Source organism: Podarcis gaigeae, assembly GCF_964106915.1.
Source record: "Podarcis gaigeae genome assembly, chromosome: 2".
In the NCBI taxonomy this organism is placed as follows: Eukaryota; Metazoa; Chordata; class Lepidosauria; order Squamata; family Lacertidae; genus Podarcis; species Podarcis gaigeae.
Window position 1 is genome coordinate 113815087 of NC_139679.1, and position 12118 is coordinate 113827204.

The 12118-nt window shown below is 45.4% G+C and overlaps 2 protein-coding genes across 2 annotated transcripts in view; both read left to right on the forward strand.

Moving 5' to 3' along the window:
* LOC310837243 (von Willebrand factor A domain-containing protein 7-like) overlaps window positions 1–7595 on the forward strand; it is a 39397-nt gene extending 31802 nt beyond the window's left edge. The window contains exons 13-17 of the mRNA XM_083723458.1: window positions 5–119; window positions 952–1156; window positions 3063–3144; window positions 4098–4321; window positions 6911–7595. Coding sequence (XP_083579584.1) covers window positions 5–119; window positions 952–1156; window positions 3063–3144; window positions 4098–4321; window positions 6911–7016 — 732 coding nt within the window. The 3' untranslated portion in view covers window positions 7017–7595. The remainder of the gene's footprint in view (window positions 1–4; window positions 120–951; window positions 1157–3062; window positions 3145–4097; window positions 4322–6910) is intronic.
* LOC310837988 (E3 ubiquitin-protein ligase TRIM11-like) overlaps window positions 1–12118 on the forward strand; it is a 1016249-nt gene that overhangs the window by 657173 nt on the left and 346958 nt on the right. The window lies entirely within an intron of this gene.

The window sequence follows — 12118 nt, forward strand, 5'->3', positions numbered from 1 at the left end:
TTAGACTACCCTGCTGACTGTGGAAGGCCTGTCTCCAGGGAACCTTCCCTTTTCACGAGTCACCAGCTATCCCATCAGCACAGAGTCCGTGCAGATTGTGCCCCTGCCAAACCAAGAGAGTGAGTGTGGTTCTCTCCCCCTTTCCCATTGCGATGGAACAAGCCAGCAGCAGATAGAATGTGGTAACGCTGGAGAAGCATCACAGGACCTATAATAAAGCAGAATAGATCCAAAGCAATCTGCAACATGCACACATCCCAGGTGCTTCCTCGCTGCTACCAATAGCGGTGGTGTTTCCTTGCTGCTACCACCACCCAAAAGCTGATAGCTGTCTACATTACTATTGCAGATATTAATATTGCACAGCTTTGAAGCAGGAGGATGCATAAAAACTGACTCCTCTTTGAATAAAAATGGTCCAGGCCCATAAATATGATTCAGAAGCTTTACTAGACAGAACTTGCTTCAAAACAAACAAAAGAACAAATAACAATACATTTAGATTAGTTGTATAATATCATGTGCACGTCCAGCATAGTTTCCACCTTCTTAAAAAAATGAAATAATTCCAAACAGACCTAAAACCAGAGGTCTGTCTCTCACCACACAGACTCCATTAGCCCGGAGCTGTTTTCTCTTCAGGAGACCACATCCTTTGTTCCCTGTGGCTTCCAGAGAAAAACTCAATGGCCAACTCCCCAAAGTGGAGATTTGCAACTGAATACCTCTCTCACATGATCTAAAGTTAAACACCAAGTGAGAGCTAACAGAGAACATCAACAGTTAATTATTAACCCATTTAGGCTCTCAGAGAGCTCTTCTTAGCTTCAATATCGCCCAATGGAATTTTCCAGTTAAACCTTCAGCAATATACATACAGGCATTTTCCATTTCAATGTCAGTTACACCATTATACTTAACAATTGTGAACATGTCTTCCTTTGTCTCCAGATGCAATGTTGCCTGGTGAGAGCCTGGAGGTCTCTGTCCTGGTGGTGAACAGTGGGCAAGCGGCTTCATTCTCTTTTGAAGTCTGGGATGACCAGGGTCTCCTGAGCAGCTTTACACCACCCCAAAAATTCCTAAACCCAGGAGAGAGCACCCTACTCAACGCAACCTTCACAGCAGCTTTAGAGAGTGACAGCTTTACCTCCAGGTAGGATGGCATTGCCCAAGTGCTAGGAATGAGAGTCTTGAGCGGTCTGGGAGATAATAGGAGTGGACTTCTGGAGTGAGGAGAGAGAGGAGGTGTCAGGTTCTGAGGGTTCTCTGGGTAGGAAGCAGCCCTTGGAAGACTTGGAATTACTTCACTTGGTACCGATTATAAGCTGCCTTATACTAGGGTTGCCATGTATCAAAGTGAAAATCCGGACACAAAAGTTGTTGAGCTTGCTTTGGGGGGGGGGGGGGGAGCAAGTTGTTGCCGTTTTTATGAATATGTCTTGCTCCAGGAGGTTACCATTGAAACTGCTGTTGAAAGGGAGGAGGGAAATCTCTATTTTAGCAGTGGTTGCAGTGGACCCTCCTTTTTTATTGATAGTCTGTCCCAGTGCTGTTCTTTGAACCTCTGAAAACCACAGGTACAACGATCAGTGCAGGGCTGCACATCATTTTGAACCTCTGAAAACCAGCAGCATGGGGCTGTTTGCAAAAGGGCTTTCAAACAGCCCTGCACTGCACTTTGAAGTCCCAACTATCGGTGCTTCAAAGCACAGCATCACCTGAACAGCACAATTACATCAAGTGACAGGTGGGAGATCCCACCCACCTGTCCAATTTGGCCCACCAGGGTGGGGAGATAAGGCCCACCAGCCAGAAAAGGTTTGCCAACCCTTGTCTAGATGAATATTGTCTACACCAGGGGTTCCTAAACTGGCCTGTGGATCACAAGTGGCTTCATTCAGCTGTTCCGTGGAACATCCACATTAAATATACATATTGATTTCTAATTGTGTTCTTAATGCTCCTTTTCTTTCTAACAATGTATTTTATTGTATTACAATATAAAAAATAAAAGAAGCAATAGGAATACAATGAAAAAGCATCTAGCACATCCCAGGAGGTAAAAAAATCATTAAGTGGTCCACCAACACCATCACAATTTTTAAGCAGTAAATGTACAGAGCCACTAGTCTACATTAAAGCTCTTGAAGGTTTCAGACAGTGGACATTCACAGCCCTAAGAAGGGGGAGGAGAGGAAGCTGGTACCAAGAGTCCAATGTTTTCTGAGTGAAGAATTAGGAACTGGTGGATTCAGATGACATACTAGTAGTGTAGCCTTCTTAGACTTTACTGACTGGTGGGGTCTGCGTTGCTCCCAGGAGGGAGAAAGGAAGTCAAATGACACCGAGGTTGATTCAGAGGTTGATTCAGAGAAAGAGTTTATTCTGCTCTCCGGATAGCAGATGGCACTTGCGTGGTCAGTTCACAGCAAGTCCAAAGAAATGAGAAATTTCATGCAGTATATATATCCTCCAGGCACCCTCTCCCCCCTTCCCCAGGAATCCAACCACATCAGCTCATATACTCAAGTTGACATCCATGACCATAAACAGATATTCCTGTTCCGATACTATTGACCATACAAGGTTGTTCCTGTTCCTATACTCTTTTCTTGGGGCAGGAGGTCACCAACTCTGAGAACACTCCTGGCACCGTTCCCAGGTCTCTTGTCAGACTTGACAAGGTCTGTGCGTCTTTTTGTGGTCAGGATGTAAGATAAGACCCATACGTGCCATCCCTGCTCCACGGAACTGGCAAGGTCATCCATTGCCATCACGGACTGATAAAGGAGAGGGCTTTGAGGACTTGTTTATACAGCTGGCTTTCTGCTTATACATTGACTCAAAAGCTCAAGTTAATGCATTTTAGAAATGCTCCCTTGGAGGAGGGAAAATGTGGATTTTGGGTCCCGTTTCAGACTGACTGCACCATTGCTTCAGTAGGATACGATGATGCAGCACAGCTAAGCTGGATTGCTGAGGGCTAGACTGTCCCTTCTCATCTATAACGCCCCCCCCCCCCGATATACACAGTTCATAACCACTGGATGTTCTTTCAGCACTGCAACGTTCACAGCTCAAAGCTCGGCAGCTCAAAACTACTTGAAACTGCCCATCACAGTCGTTCCTGAAACTGCCCTGGTGAGTTTTCACTCCACATTGATTTTTCATGGCCACTGCTAATATCCATATACTGAATCCCAACTGAAGGAACACTCCGTTAATCAATGTGTCATCAGTTTATTCTTTACGTTATCTGTTCATTCTCTACCAGGCCCCATTCATGGTGCTAGTTTATCTGAACTCTATCACACAATTCTTGGCTCACATGGCCAAATGTATATTTGGCGATAAGGTATGTTTAGAAATGAATGCATTGAGATAAAATATAAATGAACACCTATGTATTTCCGTACAAATTTCCATTGTTGTTTGGAAAACCCTTCCTGTGGAAATTGGGCTTGGCAGATTGATGAATGAACAGCATGTGAAACTGACGAAAACTGACTGAGTCTCTAGCTCAGGGTTGCCAACGTAGTGCCCTTCTGATGATGTGGGCTACAATTCCCATCACCCACAGCCAGCATGGCCAATAGTAAGGAATTATGGGAGCTGAAGTCCAAAATATCTGGAGAGTACCATGCTGGATAAAATTAAGCACCTGCCCTAGTTGATGGTGGCATTTACTGGTGGATAAAGGTAAAAGGACCATTAGGTCCAGTCGTGACCGACTCTGGGGTTGCGGCGCTCATCTCGCTTTATTGGCCAAGGGAGCCGGCGTACAGCTTCCGGGTCATGTGGCCAGCATGACTAAGCCTCTTCTGGCAAACCAGAGCAGTGCACGGAAACGCCGTTTACCTTCCTGCCAGAGCGGTACCTATTTATCTACTTGCACTTTGACGTGCTTTCGAACTGCTAGGTGGGCAGGAGCAGGGACCGAGCAATGGGAGCTCACTCCGTTGTGGGGATTCGAACCGCTGACCTTCTGATTGGCAAGCCCTAGGCTCTGTGGTTTAACCAACAGCGCCACACGCGTCCCTTACTGTTGGATACTCTTTGGTATTTACCAACCAACATGTTCTCTACCCAAACAGGAAACAGACCAGATCTCACCAAACCACGTCCTCCTAGACTTTAACATGCCTTGTGCAGGTGGCATTCAGCACAGACCTACCTGCTCTCAGCACCTTTGGTACATGAGCTTTGCTGCTAAGGATGCTCAAAGTGCTGTCACTGTCCGCGCCACACCAAAGGGATCTCAACTATCTTGCAACCCACAGGGGGCTGGTGGCAGCAAGGAGGTCATTTGTCACTATCGGTATGTATGTCCACGGGGCTCCTTCTGATGACCTGTTAATGCAGCATTCGTCTTAATTCACTTTGATGTTAGATTATTGAGCCTTTACATATTTGCGTGGAAGGAGGAGGCCCCATTCCTGTTCTCTGAGGATAAAGGTAAAGGGTAAAGGGACCCCTGACCATTAGGTCCAGTCGTGACCGACTCTGGGGTTGCGGCGCTCATCTCACTTTACTGGCTGAGGGAGCTGGCGTACAGCTTCCGGGTCATGGGGCCAGCATGACAAAACCGCTTCTGGAAAACCAGAGCAGCGCATGGAAACACCATTTACCTTCCCGCCGGAGGGGTACCTATTTATCTACTTGCACTTCGACGTGCTTTCGAACTGCTAGGTTGGCAGGAGCAGACACCGAGCAACGGGAGCTCACCCCGTCGTGGGGATTCAAACCACCGACCTTCTGATCGGCAAGTCCTAGGCTCTGTGGTTTAACCCACAGCAGTACCTTCAGTTTATTTCCTACACAGATAACCCCCAAATGCTTATGTAATGTCAGAGAGCACACACCTAAAGCAGGGTCCTAGAGACCAGGGAGTGATTCTCTGATCCTCCTACTAACAGGGCTGATGGTGAGGAACAGGGATAGAAGACAACTGGATTTGAGGTCCCAGCACTCCAGACCGTAATCAGGTGGTCTCCTTAACCAATTACACACCAGTGTCTTAAAAGGCAGGGCCTTTTAAGTTTTGACTCCCTGCTAATGGAACGCCCTCCCTTGAAGAGGTCACCTGGCTCCAACATAGCCAGCCTTTAGGTGCCAGATACAAACAGGCTTTTGGATCTCAATTTAAGCATGATGTGGTATGAAACTGGCCTCAGTTGGTGTTTGCTTTTTAGTGGAGAGAGACTCAAGGCTCACCCACACTTAACGCTTGCCCCATGATTTCTAGCCACAAGTCTGAGAGGTTGTTCTTTCGTCCCCCCCCACTTTCCCCCAGGAAAACCTGTCGTTTACTGCTGAATCGGAACAAACGTCAGTCGGGTTTTCGGTGGAGAAACAGAAGAGTGGCTGAGCATTCTATTCTCAGACTTTATTCTGTGTTGCAGATTTTAAGCATTTGGGGAACTTGTTCTGCATTTTAGCATTTTCTAAGTTGCTTTGGGATATTTTGTAAAAAGCAATGAATGGATAATAATAAAATAATAATAATAATAATAGTAATAATAATAGACTTTACCCCTGAAGGAACACTCTTCCGTAGTCTCCCAAGACAGACGGATGCAAACAACAAACCAGCAGCCTCAGTTTGTTCTCATGGGAAGCCACCAGAGGTTCAACCCATGACAGGAGCAACTACTGGCCATGATTCCCATCATATGTAAACACAACAAAATCAGCACAGAAGACAATCTACATACACAGTTTTTTTCTTAGGTTGTCAGATGTTGAGGAAGTGCAACAGATCTCTAGCTGTCCAACAGCCCCCTCTAGAGCTTAATTTGGGGAAACTGAACAGCAATGATACATACAGTATCTGGTTACAAACTTAATTCGTTCCAGAGGTCCATTCTTAACCTGAAACCATTCTTAACCTTAACTTTAGCTAATGAGGCCTCCCGCTGCCACCACACCTCCAGCGCACAATTTCTGTTCCCATCCTGAGGTAAAGTTCTTAACCCGAGGTACTACTTCCAGGTCAGCGGAGTCTATAACCCGAGGTGTTTGTAATCCAAGGTACCACTGTAGTGAGAATTGCTCTGTTATCCCCAAAGCTTGTTGGGAGAGGGGTGAGATTTTCTCCCTCCAGTTGTTTCCAGGGCTCCAACTTCTTATTTCCCCCCATGCTAGTTAACAGAGAGAGAGCAGTGTGGTGTAGTGATTAAGAGCGGTGGACTCGTGATCTGGTGAACCGGGTTCGCTTCCCCGCTCCTCCACACGCAGCTGCTGGGTGACCTTGGGCCAGTCACACTTCTGTGAAGTCTCTCACATAGTGTTTTTTGTGGGGGCGGAAGGGAAAGGAGAATGTAGGCCGCTTTGAGACTCCTTCAGGTAGTGATAAAGCGGGATATCAAATCCAAACTCCTCCTCTTCTATCAATTCACTTCCATGCAGGAGAAGAGGCTATACACACACACCAGAAACAGTCGCAGAATGTATACAGCTATCACATTCCTCCCACAATCACAAATTTTCCTCCCAACCCATGTAAACTGAAGAAGTTTTTTTGGGGGGGAGGGGGTGCTTTCAAAGCTAAATGCAGCTGTGCAGCTGTAGATTGAAAAGCAAGGGTCCCACCCGCCCCCCAAAATAGAGATGGTCCAGGCAGAGGACAGAATGGAGGCTCAAACTCCCCCCCCCCATTCACTCTCTCCCACCCAAGACTAGAGAGAGGGGAGGGAGAGAAGGATGGGTGTCCAACTGGTTCTGCAGAAGAGTAAGAATAGCTTGAGACTGGTTCACATGGAAATCCAATGAAAGAACAAAGTGTTCAGTAAAAAATAAATAAACCAAAAGAAGTCATCATAAAAGTAACCAGATGCCCCTGCTGCAAACTAATGTTTTATTCTGTAATATGTTCTTGACACAATTATAACTTTGTCCTCCTTTTTAGGTCCAATTGCTGTACTCCTTATGCAGAGGTTCTGATCGGCGATGAAAACGGAAACACAGATACTTTAACTGTAGACTGCAGACAGACGCATCCTGCAGCAGCCTAGAAAAACGGACAACACTCCCAGGCCCCCTACTCCCTCCTTTTTGCAACCCCTTTGTACCCCCACTTTCACCTTCGTCTCGTTTTTTCCTCCCTCCCACCTTCCCACCCTGCTTTTTGCAACTCTCCCTTGCACACACATTCCCCGTTTCCATCCTCGCCCCCCTCACTTTCTGCAACACACACACACGCACCACAATCATAAATGCCACTGTGCCTTTGAGACAAACAGACTCAAGCAAGCAGGTCAGCTTAGAGAAGGTTAAGTTCGGCTGGTGGGCGATGTACATATACGGGTGTTTGCTTGTTAATAATGGTATGTACTGAAGTTCTCACCCTGGGCCAGCAGGGGGATGCTGTAGATAGTTATGCAAATGAAGGATCGAAAGTGACGTTCAGTGATTGGATAGTTTTAGAAAGTTGCTACAGTAACGTTGTACTGGAGCTCTATATAAGCAGGCTGACTGAGCCCTTCAGTCAGTTCTGTTCTGGCCTCTGAATAGACTGGAGCTGTTTGAAGAATTGCTGTGTTGTCTGATATGTTCACCCACAACTTAACAAATAAAATACCTGTTCTAAACGACTACACTGAATCTGGAACTTCATGTTGAAGGCAATACATAGCGCCGGGAGTAAAATGCATTGCATGGAGGTACTGTGGGGTATTTAAGGGCTCTGTGTCCATCATCTCCCTCACACAAGGCAGCTAAGGAAAGGAAGAGAGAGACGTTTGAGTATAGCAAGAAGGGAGGAACAATGAAAGGGCATGATAGTGGCTGTTAGTACAGTCAAACCTCGGTTGTCAAACGTAATCTGTTCTGGAAGCCCATTCAGCTTCCAAAATGTTTGACAACCAAGACGTGGCTTCAGATTGGCTGCAGGAGCTTCCTGCACTCAAGCAGAAGCAGTGTCTGATGTTCAGCTTTCGAAAAACGTTCAAAAACTGGAGCATTTACTTTCGAGTTTTCAGCGTTTGGGAACTGAATCGTTCCAAAACGGAGGCGTTTGGGATCCGAGGTTTGACTGTAGTAGTTTTCTTAAATCTCTGTTGTTGTTTAAAACCGTGGTTTTTCCTCTCAGTTCTCCTCCATCACTGCGTTATTCAAACTTCTACCATTCTTTTAAACCACAATTTTTTTTCCCTCTCAGTGTCTCACCTTTTTTGCTCCCACAGCCACAATCTGCCTTTACTTTAGGGGCTTATCCACCCTAACCTTTCACTCCACTCTTTCCAGGCAATCTTTCCCCACAAAAACCCGCTCTTTAAAGCTGAATCAGAGCAAATGTCAGTTCGGGTTTTCCGTGGATTGATGTTTGCTCAAATTGAGCTTTAAGGAACGGGTTTTCGGGAGCTTTAAAGAACGGGTTTCCGCGAGGAAAGTGCCAGAGAAAGGCAGCTTTAAATCATGGACATGGAGCTTTAAATCATGGGCCATGCCTGGAAAGAGCAGAGGAAAATAAGTGTGGATAAGCCCTTGCTCTGCTACACCACCCTGACTTCATACAAAACCAGGATTGTGATGAGACAACGCATAATTCAACCAGATCAAACATTACGGTGCTTTTCCATATTTAATGTGTTACGGCTAAAATCTGGGTGCGGGGCTACTCTGCCACCCAGCTCGTCGGACTAAGTGTCCGCAGGTCCCTGCGGAAGAAAAAGAGCTCAGCCGGGCACAGGAGCAAACTGCAGAAGATCCAAGTTTATTGCGCAACAGGTTCAAGGCGAGATTGAACAGCGAGAAAGGGGTCACATGAACTTTTGAAACTCCCTCCATGTCCCAGAATACAGTGCAAAACATGTCATGAATACATTAAAGAGAGGTTTGGTTACACGGATTACATCATGAATATATTAAAGGGAGGTTGGGTTACATAGATTAACATATGGAGGAGGGAGGGAGGAATATGCAGAGTCGGAGATATGCACAGATAAACACCTCCTGAGTACCGGGGATGAGAAGACAATGGTCCCAAATATGCATAGTCTGCCACCTGACATTGCCTGGAGGAAAGGCTGATCAGAGCGATTTGTCAGGATTAGGGTCTTGACACCTTGTTTGAGGGATTATGGAGGACAGGGGAGGTATGATGGAGTCCTAGAGAAATTGAGCAAATTGGCACGTTGATTTTCTATGAATTTTATAGATTTTAGTCCCTTTTGACATTGACAATTGGAAATAAATTGATATATTGTAGTGCAGAAGAAGGTGAAGAAGACATGCCCCCTCTTTCCGTATCAAATGATTCACCAGAATATACTTTACATTAAGAAGCTGTGCTGTTCAGGTTAGCAACAGCACACCTTGAAATTGCCAGACTCGGGAAATCTCAGTCAAGCTGGGGGGGGGGGGGCTTTTGGGTGCCATTGCAACAATTTATCACTTATTTAATGTGGTTGGTTTTCTCTCCCAAGGCTTGGGGGTTATTCTGAAAAGATTGGGTAGTATTCAACTAAGTTTTAATCAGAGAAGACCCACAAAAATTAATGAACATGGTTAAGACAGGTCTATTTATTTCAACAGTAGTGAACCTGATGCAGACTGTGGTTAAAATAGGATGAAATTTACTTTTCCTGACTGTGAGGGTTATTACTAAGGCTGCTACTTTCAGTTTAGCAGGTAGAGTTGTTGTTTTTTCCCCAGAACCACATCTCCATGTTGGGAAATACAGCTCTTATTGAAGACCAAGCAACATTTTGAAAATCACAGATAATAATAATAATTCTTTATTTATACCGACCTTCGGCACCAGTGAAATATACTCGGAGTCAAGAGTGGATTTCATGCTCTTTATTCAACTCATAGTGGTGAGGAGGAATGGAAGTTCCCCTGGAATGTCTGCTTTATATACATTATTTACACAATGGGCTGCATGTGATTGGCTAATTCCGGGATTCTCCTGTAGGCCAATCAGGTTGTGGATTCACTTCCACCTGGAGCTGGATTGGGTGGCTCCTGCGGACCAATCATACTGCTGCATTGTTCTAGGACCAATCAGACTGCTGCATTCTGAATCCTATTGTTCTAGGACCAATCAGACTGCTGCATTTTGGATCCTATTCAACCCAGTACATAACACCTGCCCTTCCCGGTTTAAAAACCAGGCTCAGGGCAGCTATCAGCAAATATAAAACATTGATTAAAATGCAACTTAAAAACAGCATAAAACAGCATAGAATACAACATAAAATGCAGCATCAATATCAATAAAATTCTAAAATTCAGGGGTCATTTTTTGGGGGGGACTCCAGTCAGTAGACATCGAATGATCACCAGGGCTGTCTGACCAAGTTGGTCCTACTAGGGCCAGTAAGGAGACCAGGGAAGAATTTAAATGTGGGGTCCCAGAAAGGGTTTCTTCATAGAAGAGGAAAGGGAAAACGGAATAGAGGATCAGGCTAATTCAAATTGAAGGCCAGGCGGAATAGCTCTGTCTTACAGGCCCTGCGGAAGGAGATCAAGTTCTGCAGATGACCTGCCAAACATGATCGCAACCCCAGGAACGTAAATTTTGCTTCTCATTTTCATGCTTCTCATTTCTCATTTTCATTTCAGTTCTCCACATTTCCTGATGAGTCTGCAAGTCAGCATTTAAATCTGCGCATCTCCAATAGGCAGTCTTTTGAAAGCAGTTTTGCCTCAAGCTGTTGTTGTTTAGTCATTTAGTCGTGTCCTCTGTCTTCCACTGCCTCCCGCAGTTTGGTCAAACTCATGCTGGTAGCTTCGAGAACACTGTCCAACCATCTCATCCTCTGTCGTCTCCTTCTCCTTGTGCCCTCCATCTTTCCCAGCATCAGGGTCTTTTCCAGGGAGTCTTCTCTTCTCATGAGGTGGCCAAAGTATTGCAGCCTCAGCTTCACGATCTGTCCTTCCAGTGAGCACTCAGGGCTGATTTCCTTCAGAATGGAGAGGTTTGATCTTCTTGCAGTCCATGGGACTCTCAAGGGTCTCCTCCAGCACCATAATTCAAAAGCATCAATTCTTTGGCGACCAGCCTTCTTTATGGTCCAGCTCTCACTTCCATACATCACTACTGGGAAAACCATAGCTCAAGCTAGCCGCCCCTAATAGAACGCATTTCCCCACAAATATATGCATTTTAACACACACTTTCTGAACCCTGATGTTTGGAATTTTTTCCAGTAGCACCTTAGAGACCAACTAAGTAAGTTATTGGTATGAGCTAACTAACTTAGTTGGTCTCTAAGGTGCTACTGGAAGGAATTTTTTTACTGGAAGGAATTTTTTAAATTTTGTTTCGACTATGGCAGACCAACACGGCTGTTACACACCTGTAACTAGTTTGGAATTTTGAGCAAGTAATTTGGTAGGAGAACTGCATCGCAAGATTTGGGCAAGTGTGAACTTCAAAGAGAGCTGCATTTGAGTTGTCTGTTGCTTTGGGGACTGCTAATTAGGTAATTTGAATTTCTCCCTGTTTCTTCCCCTCTCTTCAAATCACTTGGTAGGCCCCAAACACAGGGCTAGTGAGCTACGCTTGAGAGGATGCAGAGGTCTGGTGAACAGCACACACTGGTGCTTCTCAACCATTCAGTGACTGCAGCCTCAAAGATTCATTTTTTTTAAAAAAGTTTCTTTTTATGTTGACTGGAGTTGACGGTGTTGACTACACTACGTTTATTAAATTTTAAATATTGCTTCCCACTAAAAGGGGGGGGGGGAGAGAGACCCAGTGCAATTTGCAACCAAAGTAAAATCAAATAATTAAAAACATTTCACAATAACGTCTCATTAGAAAGGTAAAGGGTCCCCTGACCATTAGGTCCAGTCGTGGCCGACTCTGGGGTTGCAGCGCTCATCTCGCTTTATTGGCTGAGGGAGCCGGCGTACAGCATGTGGCCAGCATGACTAAGCCGCTTCTGGCGAACCAGAGCAGCGCACAGAAACGCTGTTTACCTTCCCACTAGAGCGGTACCTATTTATCTACTTGCACTACAAGGTCAAAGTGGGAAACCTCCCCATTGTCTCTTTCCCCACAAATCCTGTCTTAAGGGCACATTTAAGATATGAATAGGGTGTGAGCCTGTGACCTGGCCCAGGAACTAAGTATTTATCATTACAAAAGACTGGCCCGGCTCCCCAG